Source organism: Balaenoptera musculus, chromosome 2 (genome assembly GCF_009873245.2).
Source record: "Balaenoptera musculus isolate JJ_BM4_2016_0621 chromosome 2, mBalMus1.pri.v3, whole genome shotgun sequence".
NCBI classification, from domain to species: Eukaryota; Metazoa; Chordata; class Mammalia; order Artiodactyla; family Balaenopteridae; genus Balaenoptera; species Balaenoptera musculus.
The window spans coordinates 37,041,951-37,063,152 of NC_045786.1; the positions used below are offsets into that span (position 1 = coordinate 37,041,951).

Here is a 21,202-nt window from a genome sequence, read left to right on the forward strand (position 1 = left end):
GACGGGTAACGGAACTTCTTGTTCACAACCTTTCTCCAGCACCTAGCATGGTGATGGTACACACGCCCTCAGTAAATGTTTGCCCTATAAGTGAAGGAATGGAATCGGTGACGGGGATTTCACAGCCTACATGGTTTGGTGTAACAACTGCTACTGCCCAGAGCTTCCTTGTGTCTAACTTAGTTGATTCTGGATGGAGATGGCCTCCCAAGGAGACCACTGGGAATCATCTGGCACCTTAGCCAAAGCTGCCGCTCCAAGTGTTGGTTGACAGACTGGATGCAGAGTTAGCAAAGAGCAGTGGAGAGGTGTGTGCACTGGTCAAGCACACAGGACTAGGTTCACCCAAAGGTGTGCTCTTTGAAGCAAGTGATTTTTTTCCCCCTAAAGGTCTTGGACCACTTCCAGCCTGGGGCAGGAGGTGGGTGGGGTGGGGAAGTGAGATATGGGTTTGTCAAGTTCGGGTTTTTAACACATGTGAAAAGACAGACTCAGGAAAAGAATGGGACTCTACTTTATTAGGCAATTTGGAGCATCCACCCTGTAAGAACCAAGGTGCCTTCTGAGTGCAGGCCCTATGTGTAGGAGAGAAAAGCCTATTTACTCTCCTCTTCCCTCCTAACAAACCCCTTCACCTGCTATCATCCTGTCTTTACTGTTTCACAGCTCAAGGACCCAAGAACAAAGCCCTGGTAGCATCCCAAGATCAAGGGCGACATCTGTAGCACAACTCTTGATTCAAGCCCAAATCTCTCCAGGGTACAGGTGATGTGTCCTCAAAATCAACACTTCCTTAAAAATAACGTTCTTTGTATACAAAAGCTACCAGACAGAATTCTAGATCTGTATATGTAAGATAAAAACGACAAGTGCACAGAGTGATGATTACGGGGCCATGTATCTGGTGGGTAAAGACACAAGGTGACCCTGCAGAGTGCAGGATGGTTTCACCCTGAACAAGACAGAAATACCATCCACCGGGGGAGGCAGCTGGCGGCTCTGACTTCACCTCACACTCAAAAACTGAAACCCTGCAAGAATAAATGTGTCCCCGCCGACCCACAGCCGACTTACCCCAGGACAGTAAGCAGAGACAAGAGCAAACACATACATCTCCTCCGTTTATGGCTTCCCTGGCAGGCCCTGGGCAACTCCTATCAATGGAAAGGTACTGGGACACTGGTTCTGGGCCAGACTCCCTCGTGTTTTGGTGTTCCTGACAACTTCTAGAACGAGAAAAGGGCTTTAGCTTCATGCGGATGACTCAGAATTGGAGAAGCCCCACCACCTTGACCCGAAATCAAACCCCAGGACACAAAGGCAGGAAGGGCCAGTTCTGCCATGGCAGGGGCCCTGGGATGCTAGCAGCTCGAGTGAAGGCACCTTAGCCCAACAACTGGCAGCAGAACGACCAGCCAACACCAACAGGTTCCTGGTATTTCTCTAAAATGCGGGCCATGCTGTCTTCCGTTCCACACAGAGAAATATCCCCCCTGTTCTACCAAAGAGGAAACTGGGGGCACAGAGGATCAAGAGAGGAGGAGCCAATCAAGTCGAGAAACGTGACAGAAAAAGCCCCAGCTTTCCGACCTTCCATTCCTATGCTCTGTTCTCGGGGTTTGACTGACCACTAAGATGATGGGATCCTAGAAATGAGGGTGAGAAGGGGTAAGATTCTGGCAAAGATCCCCAACAAGCCTTTAGGAAGAATGGCTCTTCTACAGACACATCCCTCTCTGGGGGCAGAGTGGCAAGTGCCCTCCTGGGCCAGTCCCTCACCTTCCCTCTCTGCCCCTTCAGTAAAGTTTCTCCTTCATGTGAGTTCTCTGATGTGTGATAAAATTGGAGCTGTTGCTGAAGCCTTTGCCGCACTCGGGGCATTTGTAGGGCTTCTCTCCGGTGTGGATTCGCTGGTGTATGATGAGGACTGAATTCCAGCTAAAGCCTTTCCCGCACTCGGGACACCTGTATGGCTTGTCTCCCAGGTGGGCTCTCTGATGCATGACCAGGATGGAGCCCCGGCTGAAGCTCTTGCCGCACATGAGGCATTTGTAGGGCTTCTCACCCGTGTGGGTCCTCTGGTGCACCACCAGCTGGGAGCGCTGGCTGAAGCCTTTCCCACACTCACTGCATTTGTAGGGCTTCTCACCCGTGTGGATCCTCTGGTGCTTGATGAGGTTGGAGCTCCAGCTGAAGCTCTCCCCACATGTCAGGCACTCGTAGGGCTTCTCACCCGTGTGCATCCCCTGGTGTGCAATCAGGCTGGAGCTCTGGCTGAAGCTCTTCCCACACTCCCCGCACTTGTAGGGCTTCTCCACCAGGTGGGTCCTCCGGTGCGTGGCCAGGTTGGAGCTGCGGCTGAAGCTCTTCCCGCACTCGCTGCACTGATAAGGTTTTTCTCCCGTGTGAGTTCTCCGGTGGGTGATGAGGGCCGAGCTCTGGCTGAACCTCTGTCCACAGTCAGGGCACTTGTACGGCTTCTCTCCTGTGTGGATTCTCTGGTGCCTGATGAGGTTGGAGTTGTAACTAAAGCTTTCACCACATTCTTTACATTCGTAGGGCTTTTCTCCCGTGTGGATACCCTGATGCGTGTTCAGGCTGGACCGGTTGCCGAAGCTCTTGCCACACTCGGGGCACGAGTATGGTTTCTCCCCTGTGTGAGTCCGCTGATGGGCGATGAGGTTGGGGCTCCTGCTGAAACTCTTGCCGCACTCGGCGCACTGGAAGGGTTTCTCTCCCGTGTGAATCCTCTGGTGGGTTATGAGGTTTGCACTCCGGCTGAAGCTTTTCCCACAGTCCCTGCACTTATAAGGTTTTTCCCCGGTGTGAGTAGTTTGGTGTCTACTGAAGTTGGAACCATCACTAAAGCTTTTTCCGCACTCGTCGCATTTGTAGTATTTCTCTCCTGTGTGGGTCCGCTCGTGCGTGATGAGGTGGGATTTCCGGCTGAAGGTTTTCCCACACTGGGGACATTCATAGGGCTTCTCACCCAGGTAGGTGCCCTGAAGGCCTATGAGCTGTCCAACTTCCCTGCCCTGGGGTGGCACCTCCCCATGGTCCTCCCCTGGGGTGTTTCCCCGGGGCCCCCGGGAGCTGCAGTCTCTCTCCAAGTCACTTTCCCAGTCAGATTGTGGAATGCCTTCCCCTTCAGGCATTTCGGAGAACATTTCATGTGATTCAACATCCTCAAATATGTCTTGGTTAGAGTTCTCCCCATTTTCACTCTGGATCTCAAAATCTGAAACAATGAAGAAAATTGTACAATTTGTACTCAATTTCCTGTAACGATGAGAAAAGAAAACCAAAGGGGAGATTTAAAATGAATTAAACTTCGAGTGAAAATAAAAAGGCTAGAGAACCCTCAAAACTTAAAATAAAAAAACAGGTTTATTTCCTTCTAACTGGTTATCCAGTTGCCAGGTCTCATATCTTTATGGTGATCACCCAGAATTTCTAAGTCTTAAAGATGTGGGTTCCAGGTCTCTACCTGTTTCTCAACTGGGAAATGAGATCAGGTGGGAATTTTCAAATTCCTGATCAAAGGAAAGCAACAGGGTACACAGTCCCTGATACTCACCATGGTGCTCGATGCTTAGTAGGTGCTCTATTAAATTTGATGAATGAATGAATGAGTTTCTTATTGGTACCACAGATATTCCCCTAAAGCTCAGTCTCCTTTCAAATGGAGCTTATATAATAATTCTGTGCATTAAAATGTCTGATGCTTATAATATTTTTAGTTGGCATTTAAGTAAGACACAGACAAGATGACAGGGCACCAGCAACAAGGACTCTAGGTGTGTATACACATGACTGGAAACAAGTAAGTGGGCAGTTAAAAGAGCCCTCAAATTTGGGGACTTCCCTGGCGGTCCAGTGGTTAGGACTCCGCACTTCCACTATAGGGGCACGGGTTTGATCCCTGGTCAGGGAAGTAAGATCTTACATGCTACACAGCCAAAAAAAAAAAAAAAAGAGCCCTCAAATCTACCTGCAGTGAGAGTCTACAGATAGATCTCCCATCGGTAATACAAAATATCTACCTTCCAGAAACTTGCCAAACTACTGCCCAATACTTAGCAAACGTTTGGGTGAAACAAATCATGAGGGAGGACTGCTGGAAGAACATGCATTCCCTTCCTTAAATGAGAGACTCTAAAGTCTATCCCAGGATTAAGCCAGCAGAGCTGTGGGCCTGGATCACACTGCTCTGACACCGGCAGAACTGTGTTCACTGAACTGCGTGTTGGTTTAATGGCTCTGGCTGACACTAATGAACACTCTAAGAAGGGTCACTAGAAATTAATCACGGACTTCCCTGGTGGTCCAGTGCTTAAGAGTCTGTGCTGCCACTGCAGGGGGCACGGGTTTGATCCCTGGTCGGGGAACTAAGCTCCCGCATACCGCGCAGCACAGCCAAAAAGTAAAAAATTAAAAAGAAATGAACTTCTATCAACTAACACGACATTGTTAATCAATATAAAAAAAAGTAAAAAAAAAAAAAAAAAAAGAAAGAAAGAAATCAATGGCTGTGTCAGCTACAAATTGGCACTTGCCATCTACCTCTACAAGGACTAAATCACATGCTGCTGCAGCTGCTGACTTTCAACTCCCCCTGAAAGGAGTTCAGGGTGGAGAGCAGAAATGAGGCCCTCCGTGCTCTGGGAAAAACTGGCAGAACAGGTCTTCAGATAGCCACATATTTTCAGGAGACCATTTTATGAGCCCAATTCTTGCATCTCCTCGTATCTGGAAAAGCACTCAATTCCTTCATGGTGACGTCTGCTCCTCGGGACTAGCAGTAACCTTCACGAGACTAGCAGAAACCTTCTGCAAAAAAATATGTGCTTGATTGCATATACTCCCCCTTCACCAAAATCACATATATACTGACCTCCCCCATTACGTCTTTGGAGCAGTTTCTCAGAGCTACCTGAGATGCTGTCTCCCGAGCTATAGTTCTCATTTTCTCCCAAATAAAACTTAACCCTCAACTCTCACACTGTGCATTTTTTTAAGTCAGCAGCTGTCAGGAACATTAATGCTGCCAGGAAGTTGTTGACGACATTGTTTATACCACACAATATCCTCTTGATCGGCCAGAGGAGGAAATTTCTCTCTGATGGAAATATCAAAAGGAGCTGCTCTTCTGAGTGATCTGTGTCTGCCTCAAGCCCCAGACTGTGGCTCCTTCTCTGCCTTGCCTGCTTAGAAGCTTGGAGCCAAAAGCTCAGAGCAGGAATACTGGATGTTTTTACAGCATGCAATTTGTGTTCTTTCATTTCATTTTTTCCTTCCCAATATTTTCTTCTTTACTATAATTTCTTTGTGCTCTATTTCTGTAAGGTATCTTCAACCCTTTAAAAAAATTCTATAGAGTATACAGAAGTCAGTCAATGCTTTTATTGATAAAGGTGATAGCCTGATTATTACTAAGACCTAACATCATACCTTAGACCTCATAAGAAAGTAGTTCCATTCATAGCAAGGAAGACAATTAGCAAAATAATTACACAAAGACCTAGTGACATTTCCATTGTTAATGTTGATAAACTGTTTAAGGTTAGATGCTCAATTCAGTGATTATTAGTCTCTATAAGTTAATGTATATTTCCGTATATGCACATGATACAATGTGGCCTGCATCTCTCAGGTTGAACCTAGGTTCCACTCATGTCTTTAGTCAAAATAAGATCTACTTAAACTTGCAATTAAGCACATAATTACATTTCATGCTCACACTGACATATATGCTGCTGGTAATCTGTGGACTCCTATAATTGCCCTCTGGCCCCCCTCCCCCAGATCTCCAGGGGATGGATACAGGAATGAGGGGCACCATGCAAGCTCCCGCCTGGCGAGGGCCAGGAATTCTGTGCTTCCTCAACGTCCTGCAAGACTGCTCTTTTGCAAGTTTCTATCACAGAGCTCTGCTATTATCTCTTCTATAAGAACCTCCATGCTGAGGCCCTGATTCATTTTCTTCAAGCTAACATGACCCAAAACCCTTTTGTGATGACCTTAGTAGTTGTTCTCTTCCGAATAAGGACAGTAGTTAATAAGGTTTTTCATTGCCCTAAAATCAGAACTGGTATGTTCCAGGCTGAGCTCAGAAGCAACAGGGAAAACAAAAACTCAAGACTTCGTTTTCAGTGAGATAAGGAGGGAGATTAATTTGCAGACAACAAAATACATGTAAGGGCTTCCAAAAACAGCAGAGACCGGGCAGAAGCCAAGGAGGGAAAAAGTGAAGAGAACAAGCATGGAAAGTCGGAGGGGGGTGCTCTTGGGGGCAGTGTCTCAAAAAGCTCAGGCAGAAAATCACTTCCTGAGGGTCAGGGACTCACCCTCCAGTGCATCGGTACACTTGGGAACTAGGGTGAGCAGGGCTGGCTTCCTTGGTTCGGAGAAGCAAGGGAGGTGAGGCTACAATTATATAGAATCACACAGATGAGCTGGGTGTGCAGGAAGCTTTCTGTTTCTGTAAAGCAGCGGAGAGAGCCTTGACTCTCCCAAGTGAATCACGGGAATTATTGTTATTGAGAAAAGTGACCATTTTTCATCCCTAAAAAATGTTAAGTGAAGCAACCGCCTCTACGAAGGAAGACCACAAAGTAGAAGTTGAGGAAGAGACAACAGGAAGAGAGGAAATGTGAGCTGGGAAGAAGGGAAAAAAATCCAGAGAAATGAAGACAAAACGGGGAGGAACACAAAGGAAAATAGGCACCTTGGAAAGCACAGGAAGGGAAAAGGAGAATTGAAGTGAGATGGAAACAAAGAAAGAAGTTAAAAAGATTAAAGACCAAGGGGGGAAAGTGGGGCGGGGTGGTGGTGGTGGGATGAATTGGGCGATTGGGATTGACATGTATACACTGATATGTATAAAATAGATAACTAATAAGAACCTGCTGTATAAAAAGAAAATAAAGTTCAAAAAAAAAGATTAAAGAGAATGACAGAAACCAAAGTGAGATAAAAGGAGAATCAATAAATATATAACTAGAGTTCTCAAAAAAGGAAACTAAGCCAAAGGAATAGAACAAATCCTTCAAGTATAATCTATAAAGATAGAAGTACCCTTGATGGGACTTTCCTGGCAGTCCAGTGGTTAAGACTCTGCACTTCCAATGCAGGGGGAGCAGGTTCGATCTCTGGTCGGGGAACTAAGATCTCATGTGCCCCGTGGTCAAAAAATTAAATACATCAATACATTAAAAAAAAAAAAAAAGATAGAGGAACCCTTGAAAGGTACACTGTGTGCCAAGGAAAACTAACCCAGGGTGGTTACTAATGAGACAGGGGACAACAAGGTAAAAAGATCGAATCACTTATATGGGGGAAGAAAATCAACCAGTCTCAAATTTCTCTCTGGTAACATTCAATCCCTGCAGATCATATAGCAAGAGCTACAAGACATGCAAGAAAAGAAAACGGATGTCAAGGATTTTACGTTCAACAAAACTGTCCTTCAAGCATAAAGTTTACAGGCCAACAGCTTTGAATATACACAAGTTCGCAGAATATTGTTCCTATGACCCTTCTTGAGGAAACTATTGGGAGATGAATTTCGGTCAACCACGAGACAAAGGCAATGCTAGAGCAAAAGGACTGGGGCTGAACAGATACATTTAACTTTAGAACAATGTCTAAAACTACTGTGGCAATTAGAGTGAAGAAAGAGAATGTAAACGTTACACAGCCATGTAGAAATGACATGCTAACCAAAATTGGGGTTGTGGGGAAGAAACTGGGATACAGGATATATTCATTAACTGCCTCATCTGTATACCTGGGAGTTCCAAGGTTATCATTTAAAACTGGCAAATCATGTAACTGAAGTATAAGAGTCTTTAACAGTACAAAAATAAACATTATTGTAGGTAAGATTACTGACTGAAATCAGGGGAGTAAGGGGGGGAGCAACTATCTCTGTCAAATGTTAAAACATAAAATCTCAATACAGTAAGTCCCCTACATACGAACCTTCAAGTTACGAACTTTCAAAGACATGAACGTGCCCCTGGATGCCAGCTGTTGTACTGTACTACTGTACTTTTCAAGGTACTGTACTTTAAAATTAAAAATGTTTTATTTTTTGTGTTTATTTGTTTGTTATGTATTATTTGTGTGAAAAGTATTATAAACCTGTTACAGTACAATACCACATAGCCGATTGTGTTAGTTGGGTACCTAGGCTAACTTTGTTGGACTTAATGAACAAACTGGACTTAATGAACATGCTCTCGGAACAGAACTTGTTTGTATGTAGGGGACTTACTGTAATTAAAACATTAATAGACAATCAAACCAATGAAACAAAACCAAACCTCCAGAAATAGACTCAATAGACATGTGAATTCAGAATTTAATTCAGGTGGCTCATGAATAGACAGACCAGTGGAACAGAAAAAAAAATCTCTATGACCATGGGAATTTAACATATGTTGAATATAAGGGTAGCCTCTCAAATCCATGGAGAAAAGACACCACATCCAAAAGACACCAGCATTCATGATGCTGGGAACAACCAATTAAGTCAAATGGAAAAATTTCAGTTGGACCCATACTAGGACAAATCTCAAATAGATCAAATATTTAAATGGAAAAAAATTAGTACTGAACTATTAGACAAGAATATGAGAGAATTCCTTTATAATCTGGAGGCCTTTAAACATGATGCTTAATTTGTGTGATTATCTTCCTCTGTCACCTCACTGCAGAGGCCCATCTGAGCAGAATCCAGACCCAATAACCCCCTCACTGTCTGCTGCTTAAGGACCAGTCCTATCCTCCTTTATGTAGACAAAGATTCAAGACTGTTATACTCCAGCGAAGGCCAATGGAAGATTGAGAGTTCTTTTAAGGTTGATCTCTGATAACACAGAGGCACGGGAGCCTTTCTAAAGGACAGAAAAGAGCACCCTTCGGGCGATCTGCCTTAACAAGGGCCTCCAAATGGGAAAAAAAAAATCACTGAGCTGGGAAGGATGAGGGATCCTGGTTCCTCCAAGCTCCTCCTCAAGAAAAGCTGGCACTGGTGAAATCAAGAGTATAGAGTACATTCAACTGCAGGCAATTCTCTCCTTTTTTTGTTGGTGGTCAATTAAGAAAGTGAAAACTCAGAAGCTGATCTGGTCAGATAAAAGGGGAATAACTTCATCAACATGTTAATGAGTAGAGATGGGATGAGATGGTAGGAGCTGGGAATTTTCTTTAAAAAGGAACTTCACCAGTAGAAAGAGTGTTTGCTATTTCAAAATGAGCATATTTTGTGGATGAGACTGGATACAGGGAGGCAGGCTTCTGAGGAAGCAGGCCTGTGAGCAAGCGGTTGGACGGCCAGATCTCCAGTAGAGAAAACTCAGAGATGAGTCAGGCATTAAGGAAATAGGAAAGAAGGGGTCTCATTTTCTAAATGTTTTGATCTCCCCCGAAACTACTAGAGCAAATTTATAGAGACAGAAAGCAGAATGGTGGTTGCCAGGGGTTGTGGGGAGAGAAGGGGAGTTAGTGGGTTTTTTTAAAATAGATTTTAGTTAGTTAGTTATTTTTGGCTGCGTTGGGTCTTCGTTGCTGCGCGCGGGCTTTCTCTAGTTGTGGTGAGCAAGGGCTACTCTGTTGCGGTGTGTGGGCTTCTCATTGCGGTGGCTTCTCTTGTCGCGGAGCACGGGCTCTAGGCACGCGGGCTTCAGCAGTTGTGGCGTACAGGCTTAGCTGCTTTGCGGCATGTGGGATCTTCCTGGACCAGGAATCGAACCCGTGTCCCCTGCATTGGCAGGCGGATTCTTAACCACTGTGCCACCAGGGAAGCCCGCAGTTACTGTTAATGGGTATAGTTTCAGTTTGGGAAGAGGAAAAAGTTCTGGATATGGATAGTGGTGATGGCTGCACAACAATGTGAACGTACTTAATGCCACTGAACTGTACACCTATAAATGGCTAAAATGGTAATTTTATGTTATATATTTTACCACCATAACAAGAAAAAAGAATTTATGGCTCTTATATATCATTTTATGTACTCTTACCAAATTTAAAATAGTTGATACATTACTTACAAGAAAAATTCTGGAATTAATTTTAAAAGATGAAGTTAATGCTCAAAAAGGCAGAGAATTCTTAGAAACACTATTCAATTTCTGATGGCCTAACAGGCAAAAGAATAGTATCTTGCTTTAATGTGTATTTCCCTGGTAATTTGTAAGGTTGAACATCTTTTCATATGGATATAATTTGTTTTTATTCATTTCTAAATTGCCGGATCATATCTTTTACCTTCTATTCTACTGGGTTGACAATTTCTTATGAATGGTACATGCTCTTACAGAGCAAGATTTTGACTCTTATCTGCTACACTGCAGACTTTGTTGCAGATATTTCCTCCCAGTCTGTGCATTGTCTTTGAACTTTGTTCATAGTATCTTATTTATTTATTTATTTTGGCTGTGTTGGGTCTTCGTTGCTGCACACATGCTTTCTCTAGTTGAGGGGAGCAGGGGCTACTCTTCTTTGCGGTGTGCGGGCTCCTCATTGCGGTGGCTTCTCTTGTTGTGGAGCACGGGCTCTAGGCACGTGGGCTTCAGTAGTTGTGGCATGCAGTCTCAGTAGTTGTGGCTCACGGGCTCTAGAGCGCAGGCTCAGTAGTTGTGGCGCATGGGCTTAGTTGCTCCACGGCATGTGGGATCTTCCCGGACCAGGGCTCGAACCCATGTCCCCTGCATTGGCAGGTGGATTCTTAACCACTGCACCACCAGGGAACTCCCCACAGTATCTTTTTAATATAAAAGACTTTTTGTCTGTTTCTATGAGTCCAATTTAGCTTTGACGATTTCTGTCTTGTTTAAGATCAAGAAGTCCCACCCCACTGCAAGATTACAAAAATACTCTCCTATAGGTGATTCCAGATCTTTTACAGTATAGATCTATAACTCATCTGGAATTGATTTCTGTGTAACTTGTGAAGTAGAGATCCAGTTTCAGTTTTTTCAAAAGGGTCAGACCACTGTCCAAATACGATCCACTGAACGGTCCATCCACTGAACGGTCCATCCACTGAACGATTCCTGAATTGCCATAGGGCCCTTATTGTTTACTAGACAATTGCAAATCGGTCTAAATCAATGGATCTTGTATTTTCCTGCCCTCGACATGGGCTCTAGACTCACATGCACAGCACATTCCCATGGAATGCACAGGGCCACGTGTGTGCCCCTGCCTGGCTAGAGGCCTCTGCTTTCTCTCCCATGCTAGAAAGCGTACCAGAATAAGTGTAAGGAAAATTGCTGTCAATATGGGGATAAGCCTGAATTTGCTGTAATTTATCTATAACAATGAGATAACTGGTCACAAACTTTGGTGCTTTAATGTGTGTTAAGCTCAGAATTCTTGTAAGGTTCCTCCCCCCTGATTGTGACATACCACTGTGTCTCAACACCATGGTCAGAGCCACTGGTCTAAAATGCAGAAGTGGGTCTGTAATTCTGATACAGCTGATGCCCAAGTGGGTCTCTCCCTACCGGGGCGCTGCCCTGGCAAGACTGGCCGGAACCTGATAGCGCCTGAGTGACTGGGACTGTTGTTCCCCCTGAGCTCTGACTGCCTGAAAGACAAAGCGCTGGTAAAAACAGCAAGGAGCTGTTATCAGTTTAAATGAATTATTGCCAAACAGTTACAGTTATAATGTTACATCTCTCTGAGAGTTCTGTATGGTATACACTTCAAATATTTAAGTGAATTGAAAGTGATTTTGTTTTGAAACTGAGAATCGTGGCTTTAAAAAGACATATACCTTTACAACCCTGCACCGCTCTTCACTCCCCTTATTAACAAAAATGAAAGTATTTGTTCATTTGCTGTCACCAAGGGAGCATTTTTGCTGGGCCAGCAAACTCAAAATAGGTAAGCTGCTGCCTGTGCCCACCAAAAGCCAGGTGTGATGTTGAGGATGGCTGGAGAGGCCAGCTGTGACTCTCAGCTCACCTGTTGGACAAGAGTAGGTTTGAAGTTGATAATCTCCATTCCTGACTGGTCTAGAGGAGTGCTTCTCGAACTTCATAGTGCATATGAATCACCTGGAGATCTTGCTAAATGCAGATTCTGCTTCAGTGGGGCTGGGCTGAGACTGAGGTATGCCTTTCTGGCAAGCTCCCAGGTGACACCTATGTTTTTGGTGCATGGATCACATTCTGAGTAACAAGGCTCTAGAGCAGTAGTTTTTAAACTTCACTGCATCTTAGAACCACCTGGGAAGCTTTCAAAACTCCCTTGCCTGGGCCACACCCCATGCCAACTAAATCAGAAAATCAGAATCCCTGGAGTGGGTTCCAGGACCCCAGTGAGAAGTCTGAGAACCAGAGGTCTAGCACAGTGGTTCTCAAACTGGTGGCTGAATCATGATCACCTGGAGGGCTTGTTAAACCCTCGTGCTGGACCCTGCACCCAGAGTTTCTGGTTCAGTAGGTCTGAAGGGAGGCCCAGGGATTTCATTTTTAACACACTTCCAGATGATGCTGATGGCACAGGGACCCCACACTAATGGTCAGAGGATTTATATGTCACGAATCTATCAATTTTGAGCCCCATAATTTCCCCTTTGCTCCCCTCTGATGGCAGCAGTTTCTTTTTCGGGTGGTGGGGCTTCTATGAGATAAAATGAATCTGTTAGGGACTTCCCTGGTGGTCCAGTGGCTAAGACTCCGAGCTTCCACTGCAGGGGGCTGGGGTTCGATCCCTGGTCGGGGAACTAAGATGCTGCAAGCCATGCTATTCCGCCAAAAAAAAAAGAAGAATCTGTTAGGAGAGGAGCATTTCCCCTTTCAGCCTGATGCTGCAATCACACTGGTCTGGGGTTATCTTGGGGAGGCTGCTGTGGCATGAGTCCACTGGTCTCCGGGCTCTAAAGGTATTTTTCCGCTTACTTCATACAGAAAGTGAGATGAGGGTGGGTAGAGCAATTAGAGAACAGTTCAAGGACAAGCTGTCTCAACTCTAGTGACTATACTTTCTGAACCGAAAATTAGGCCATACAATTTGAGAAATGACTTCTGGCCCCAGGGCCCAGGCCTCTTACAGACCGATGTGAGACATTCTGAGAAGTATAGTTTGGCTGCCAGCTATTGGAATTTGAGACATTTTGATGCTTTACAAGGACAAATATTTTATACTCAAGATTGCCCTGGAAAATTGGGGTTCTCATTCTCACCAGAAAAAAATCACCAGAAAAAAAATGGAAGTGTATTGGGTTTTACATCAGTAATTTGTAACCAGCAACACAGGTAACTAGTGCTTTTCATAAATCGTCTTTCAACAGGCCTGTGAAACACAGGCTAAAAACACAGCTGCCAGGCATGAACCATGTGGGCCAATCTCATCTAAAAAGAAAGAGCGTAGGACTTCCCTGGTGGCGCAGTGGTTAGGAATCCGCCTGCCAACGCAGGGGACACGGGTTCGAGCCCTGGTCCGGGAAGATCCCACATGCCGCGGAGCAACTAAGCCCATGCGCCACAACTACTGAGCCTGCGCTCTAGAGCCCGCGAGCCACACCTACTGAAGCCTGCATGCCTAGAGCTCATGCACCGCAACGAAGAGTAGCCCCTGCTCGCCGCAACTAGGGAAAGTCCATACACAGCAACGAAGAACCAATGCAGCCAAACATAAATAAATAAATTTATTTATTTTTAAAAAAATAAAAAGAAAGAGCACATCACTGGATGGATGGTCTCCACAGGACCAGTGATGCCCTACTGCGGCTTCCACGTCCAGCCCACAACAGTTTCATTTTCTCTGGCATTTGTGCGCTGGTGGCTACATCCAAGACCAGCTCCCCGGTGCAAGAGACCTCCAGGCAAATGTCCTCCCTGGGGTGTGGATTCACCATACCTTAGGCTTCCAAATCCAAAGCTTGTCCCTTCAAGTAAATGCTGCCAGTCCCATGGACTACTCCTACCAGTTTGGCTGGATACCAACAGGTGAAAAAGGCCACCTACTGGTTTATTCTCAGGCCATGAAGGGAGGTACCCTTGAGCCTTTGGAATCTGAGAAATGGCAATAGCACCCACCTCCATACTCAGAAACATGTTCTCTATGTTTAAAAACATCTTTGTTAACAGCATAAATATGATAATATTCACTGAGTTTGCTGAATATAAACAAAGGATTAATCACTGAGTTTGCTGAATATAAACAAAGGATTAATACAGAGTTTCCAAGAACAAAAACCTAAGAGTAGGTGCTCTCTTGCTGGACTAAGCTGCCTGACTTGCCTACCGGCCTGAGAATTCTCCCAGGTCTAAACTGCAGTCCTACCTAGTCTCCCTTTCTAGATTTCGAAATATCCCTGGCTACGTTCTGCCAACTTTGGGCTTGACCTTTTTTTTTTTTTTTTTAAGATATTTTTGATGTGGACCATTTTTAAAGTCTTTGAATTTGTTACAGTATTGCTCCTGTTTTTGTTTTGGTTTTTTGGCCACGAGGCATGTGGGATCTTAGCTCCCCAACCAGGGACTGACCCTGCACCCCCAGCATTGGAAGGCAAAGTCCCAACCACTGGACCGCCAGGGAAGTCCCGACCCCATTTTGTTTTAAAACAAAACTTAGCTTGGCTTTCTCAAGGAGAGGCAGATAAGCCTGGAAGGAAGCAGCTATCTGCCTCCTTCATGGACCCAGCAGGTGAGCTTCTCCACACCTGCAGGGAGGCTGGAAGGATTCATTTCCTCATCCCGACAATACTTACTGGGTCCCTACTATGTATAGGGCACTGTGCTGGGTACTGTGAGAGCTTAAAAAAAAAAAAGAAAAAGGTTAAGAAAAAGATAGGTTCCTTGACTTTGGGGATTTTATAGGTTCCTAGAAGAAATAAGATGAGTATTCATACAAATAGAAAACAAGATGGAATACGATACAAAGCCAAAAGCGGAGGAGAATCCAAATGTTCTGGGGGAGATGACTTCTAGCAGAGGTGATCAGAGATGCTCTCAGGCGGGTGGAACTGGGGACAGGAAAGAGGGGCCGGAAGTAAGGACAGCTTTATGGAGCACGTCTCCAAAAGTGTGCACTCAAAGGAAGACCAGGGTTTTATCACACAGGGATGGACAAGGCCACTCCAAGTCAAAACTCAGGAGCACAGGTGAATGCCAGCAAGTACAGGTTATGTTCAAGAAACAGCAAGATCTGGTCTGAATGAAGCAAGAGCTGTGGCAAGGGGATCAGAGGAGGACCAGCCATGGGCACCTGGGCCAGGTCACACAGGGCCACGGGCTGCAAGCAGAACAAAGAGGTCACGGTTGATTTGGAGACACTGGGGAACTCAAGAAGATTTTTAAGCAGCAGAGTGCCCGATCACTCAGGTAGGAGTGGAGCAATGCAGGGGAAAGAGGCTGAAGGCAGGTTCCCTTTGGAGGCTGCTGCGAGAGTTCAGGTGAAATACCAAGAGCCTGAAATAGGGCTGGGTATGGGGATCAACATGCCCTTAGGAGACACAAAGAGAGATGAACTTTACCATTTAAACTATTAATATAGGTCCAATCTCAACTGGAATCATAAGATATTTTAACTGTGAACACCTAGAGGTGCCTGCTAGTCAAATATTAAACCACCACTGTCTAACCAGGCCTTGGAAATGTGCTGGGTAAATGTGACCAAAGGTCCCGAGCTGGACAAACAGACTAGAGATCAAGTGGTCTTATGTTGAGTAAATGTTTGAGAAGGGATGGAGATCACTGCAGAGGTTCCTCTGAGTAATCATAAGGCAGGTCAGGAGCATGTGTTAGACAAATGAAAAGCAACAAAGACGATCTCAATGGCAGAAATGAGAGCACTGACAAGCCCACTCAGTCTGGGACATTCCCCACCCAGGATGTCCCGTGAAAGATGAAAGGCACAAAGCCCCTCCAGCAAGCCAGGTGGGGAGGGCTGTCACAGTGGGAGCCTGTCATTTCTCAGAGACACCTGATGAGACTTGACGCCCTGCTTTGTGACTTCCCCAACTGAACAGTAACCCCAGAGGTTTCTCCTCAGCCTTCCACCCCTCTGGCCTCTCTTCAGCATCTCACTGAAGAGCCTGAGGTTCATCACAAACTTGTTACATAGTAAACAAGGTTTTTAAATAGGATGAGAGGCTTTCGCTTTTTTAAGTAGGAAGAGTAAAATTAAAAGCTATTTTTCAGGGCCAAAGAAAATCAGGTATTTTGCTTCAAATAAAACCTGGGATCTACCAAACACACGTGGAAGCAAACAGACTGGAGTTTGAAGGCTGGCTCCACCACTCACCAGCTGTGTGACCTCAAGGAAGAGCTTGACCTTGCTGAACTTCAATTTCCTCATCTGTAAAATGACAGTTCCGCCCACCTCATGGGATTATCAGCGAGATGGACATGTAAGGTGCTCAGTGAAGGCCTGGGCTCACAGGTGGCCCTCCATGACCGCCCTTTTCTCCAAAGGACAGCTTTATACTCACATCTCCCAAGTCCCTGGGCATTGTTACAACTCTGTCCCCAGACCACCTTCCCTTTCCAGCCTTCTGAATCCTCTAGACTAGATGCCTCTGAGTTAGTCACCTTTGTCTTAGTCCTCACCTGCAGCCCCTCTTTCCAACATCCCACTGGGAACTATGACTTTGCATCAGATGTGACGAAATGCTTAAGAACATGAGCCACGTCCTCAGACCCCTGAGCTGGCATCCTGGTTCAGCCTCATACTAGCTGCGCGATCTTAAGGGAGTCACTTATCTTCCCCGGTGATGATAATTCCACTTGTCTCCAAGCTGCAGCACAGCTTCCTGAACCCAGGAGTCGTCTTCCAGGATCATGGTGGCGACCTCCTCCTCCTGGTCATCTTCCTCTTGAGGGACCTGGACTAAGGGGCTCAGGGGAGTGGTTACTCTCGGCACCTCCGAGGCCATCATCCACGTTCTTGGGGGAATCACTCAGGCTTCTAACCTTGACCTTCAGTCTTCTCCAGCCAGGCTCTCTGAGAGTTTATGTGAGTTTTGCATATCAGATGCTAGGCACACTGGCTGGCCCACAAAAAGGATCCATCAATGCTGGCTAGGGTTACTATTAGTTCTTTCTCACATGCGTCCAGTCTCCTCCTCTTCCCCTGCAGTCCCCACCTTGGACCCACCCCTATCACTGCCCACCCAGCATCCAGATGGCTTCCTGGCTGCTCTCCTCCCTCCGGCCTCTCCCTCCTGTAATCAAACCTGCATCCTGTTGCTAAGCTCAGCTTCCTCCCATGCCCCTGGGGCCCTAGTTTAGAACTTGCTGAGGCCAAAGACATTTGGTCTAAGCCTCACCCAGCCCTCCCCCAGACACTACTTCCTACCGCTTCCTAAAAACACACTTTCCACTCCAATCAGCCAGCCTTCCTTATGGTCATCCGAACAATCCCACACCGGTCCACCCTTCTGAGCCTCAGCTCCACTGGGATGCCACACCCTCCCCCTGCCCCGCGCCTTGCCAAACCCCCCTCCAGCTCAACTCCTGCTCAAGTGTCACATCCTCTGTGAAGCCTTCTCTGACCTCTCCTCTCCCCACTCCGTTCCCTGAACATCCTCACAAAGGCAGCCATTGGTTCCCGGGGGTCCTGAAACAGTCCTAGGGGCACAGGTAGATCTGAAGTAAATATCTGGTAATCAAGGCAGTCCAGTTTACAACTGAAGACCAGAATGGAGGCAGAGTGGTTGAACGGCGTGCATGGGTCCCACAACGTATTAATAACACAAGAGACAAACATATTAACTGTTGCAAAAAGCTCAGGTTTGGAATTACTCTTTTAAGAGCCTGGGATGACTTTATACCACAGATAAGTCCCTAGCTATTAGCTGGCTTACTCGTCATTCACCTTGATTTCACAAAAATAATCACTTTTTTAATACAGGACTTGGTTTTTCTAATTACTGGAACTTAAATATTTGGAAGTTTATTGCACAACCGGGTGAAAAGTGCCAAGGGGTGGTTTATGGGGGTCTTCAGCCCCTCACCCCATAACCTCCATCAGCTTCCCAACCGCTCCAACTACACACAAAAAAACTGCTAACTACGTAAATTTAGGTCTGAGAATAGTCCTCTTAGCCCCTCTTATACTGAAATTCTGGAACTGTCACTGCACACAACCAGGGCATTCTGGGGTGACAATGTGCTGATCACCTGCAGACAGAGTAGAGGGATGGGGCTGACCCGAACTCAGACCTGGATACCACCTTCTCCTCCTCTGCAAACACCACACTCTTCCATCTCAGAGGGGTGCTCCCACCCTCTCCCTACGAGGTTCTGCATCTCACCACTGTCCCGAAGGGTCTGGGTCAAATCTTCCACCAGGGCCACCGCCTCCTCGCTGCTCTCGGGCCGATGCTCTTGCAGCCAGGCCTGAATTTCCCTTGGCAGCACGGTCAGCATTTGCTCCTTGGTGTGCACCTCTGGCCTCAGCCAGCGCCGGCAGAGCTCTCGAAGACGGCCAAGGGCACCCTGTGGCCCTCCGGCCACCTCCTCATGGGGGCTGCCCTTGCCGGCGCTCTGGGGAAAGGGCTCCGACTCAGGGCCATCCTCCTGCAGCACAGCTTCCTGCACCCAGGAGTCGTCTTCCAGGATCATGGTGGCGACCTCCTCCTCCTGGTCATCTTCCTCTTGAGGGACATGGACTAAGGGGCTCAGGGGAGTGGTTACTCTCGGCACCTCCGAGGCCATCATCCACGTTCTGGGGGGGAATCACTCAGGCTTCTAACCTTGACCTTCAGTCTTCTCCAGCCAGGCTCTCTGAGAAGACAGCACCCTCCTCAAATTTCAACAAGGAGTCTGGCTAAGAATGAGAAAGAGAACTAGAATCAATAAGTAAACTGTCCTAAAACAATCTAACTCACAGCAGCCCAGGTCAGGCCACCAAATGATTCTTACATCCGCAAATCAACAGAAGTTTCCTGTCCCTCTTAAAGGAAAAATGGCTTATTCCTGAAAACATCTCTATGGCAAGAGAAGTTAAGAAAAATCACAAGCACAAAAAATAGAGTATTTTTCTTTCCAAAAGACCAAAGCATGAGTATCAGAAATTCAAAGTCCTCGCAAGAACCCAGGACTGAGTTATCCTGCCCTAAGCCAGTTCAGACTTGCTGCAGAGTGACCTTGACCTAACATACAACTCAGTCACACAACCTCACTGACCACCTAACAAGTAGAGCTAATAACACCTATCCTTCTTATCTGAAGGGGACCTCTCAAGGATTTGCAAAGGATCAGATGTCAAGACACTTTGACGCTCACTGGAAGGAAGGAAATACCTCAACTGCATTACTACCATATTTTAAAATATGAAGTTTTAAAAGTTTGTACTCTTAGATCCAGCCTTGGCCTCTCAGGAATTTATTTTTTAAAATAACCATCTTTGTAAAGAGAAATTAATTTGCAAGGACACACAACCATAGCATTGTTTCTAATTGCAAAAAAAAACTTGACACCTTAAAAATCCAGCAGCAGGAGAATGGTTAATTATGGCACATTCATACCGTAAAATGTATTAAAAACTATGCTAACGTGGGACTTCCCTGGTTAAGAATCCTCCTGCCAATGCAGGGGACACGGGTTCGAGCCGTGGTCCGGGAAGATCCCACATGCCACGAAGCAACTAAGCCCGTGCACCACGACTACTGAGCCTGTGCTCTAGAGCCTGAGAGCCACAACTACTGAGCCCGTGTGCCACAACTACTTAAGCCCGCGCGCCTAGAGCCCATGCTCCCCAACAAGAGATGCCACCGCAATGAGAAGCCCGCTCACTGCAACGAAGAGTAGCCCCCGCTTGCAGCAACTAGAGAAAGCCCGCGCACAGCAACAAATACCCAACACAGCCAAAAATAAATAAATTAAATAAATAAATAAACAAAATTTTTAAAAAAACTATGCTAATGTAATAATGGCTACCCTTTGAGGGACTGTTACTGAGAAGGGGCTCAGTGGAGCTGTAAATGTTCTATATCTTGATTTGACAATGGTTGCATAAGAGCATACATATGAAATTTAAGATTTGTGCACTCTGCTCTATGTATTTTTTAAAATTTTAAAATTATGCTGACAATTATTATTATTTAAAATAATCCTCATAATATGAAAATTAATGGATAAAAACAAAACCAGCAAGGCAGAAAAACCATAGACACAGTATGACCCCAATTCCTTTTAAAAATGAACACATACACAAGGAAAAAAAAAACCTGAACAGAAATTCTACAAAATGTTGAGAGCAGTGAAATTACAAATTATTTAAAATAAAGACTAAAAGGCAATGAAAAGTTATTTTTAAAAATCATCACTACATCGTAGACTCAGATAACCCCACACACAAAAAAAAATAGGCAAGGAAAAACTTTTTTTTAAAAGAACAAAAAAGAAAAGCTAGTGGAAACACCGAAGCTCTCAATATGTATTCACCAAATGGCTAAAAGAAACACAGGTATAACACAACTCTTAACTGGGAGCCCGGGAAAACCGTTCCTAGTCAGTTAATTTGCTGTCTCACCTGGGGCAAGCCACGCCCCCTCTGAAGCTCAGTTTCCCCATCTGTAAAATGAGCTGCTCGGGATGTCGTCCACTGTGCCTTCCAGTCTAAACTCTGCGCCCATGGTTGGATGTACACGGAGCTCACCGCTAGGGATAAGAGTCCATGTCCGGTCGCTGAGCCAACCGGGCGCCTAAACCGGGAGAGCGGGGGCCCGCGGGACGGGGACAGAGCCCCCGACGCCCCTCCCCCAACAGGGCTGCCCGCACTGGCTCCAGGCCCGTTATCCCCTTGCCTCGGGCTACTCTCCCGGCCCGCGCGGCTCCAGCTCTGGCTCTCCGGGCTCACCTCTCCAGAGACCAGATGCCAATCCCGCGGTCGCTCCGCGCGCAAAAGGGCCCCCGGGCACTGCCCGGCCCCTCCGGAGTCAAGGTGGCTCAAGCCCGAGGGGCACCGAGAACAATGGACGGGAGAGGCCCGCCCTCCGCCGCGCTCATTGGCCACCGAGAACCGCACCTGGAAACTCTGCTTTCCTATTGGCGAATACGGACCCAGCCAGGCGGAGGGAGGGAGCCTGGGCCAAAGGCATTGTGGGAGATGTAGTCCATCGAGCAGACCCTGACCGCGGGGGCAGGGAGCAGAGTTTGGGATTGATAGCCTGCGCAGTGGGGAGGGCCAGAGAAAGGAAAATCTGACGACTGGCAGTCAGGACCCCCGTGTGGGC

At 46.3% G+C, this 21,202-nt stretch overlaps 1 protein-coding gene across 3 annotated transcripts; it reads right to left on the reverse strand.

Moving 5' to 3' along the window:
* Positions 1–452: 452 nt before the first annotated feature.
* Positions 453–20,926, reverse strand: ZSCAN2 (zinc finger and SCAN domain containing 2). 3 transcript variants are annotated; one of them, XM_036844767.1, is made up of 3 exons: positions 20,827–20,926; positions 18,278–18,788; positions 453–3,238 (listed from the first exon to the last, which is right to left on the reverse strand). In XM_036844767.1, the coding sequence occupies exons 2-3, from the start codon at positions 18,681–18,683 to the stop codon at positions 1,797–1,799; spliced, it is 1,848 nt and encodes a 615-aa protein (XP_036700662.1). In that variant the 5' UTR covers positions 18,684–18,788; positions 20,827–20,926; the 3' UTR covers positions 453–1,796. The 3 variants fall into 3 exon arrangements, with proteins under 3 accessions (XP_036700662.1, XP_036700660.1, XP_036700661.1); XM_036844765.1 differs by having other exon boundaries at positions 18,278–18,792; XM_036844766.1 differs by lacking the exon at positions 20,827–20,926 and adding an exon at positions 20,500–20,609 and having other exon boundaries at positions 18,278–18,792.
* Positions 20,927–21,202: the final 276 nt, after the last annotated feature.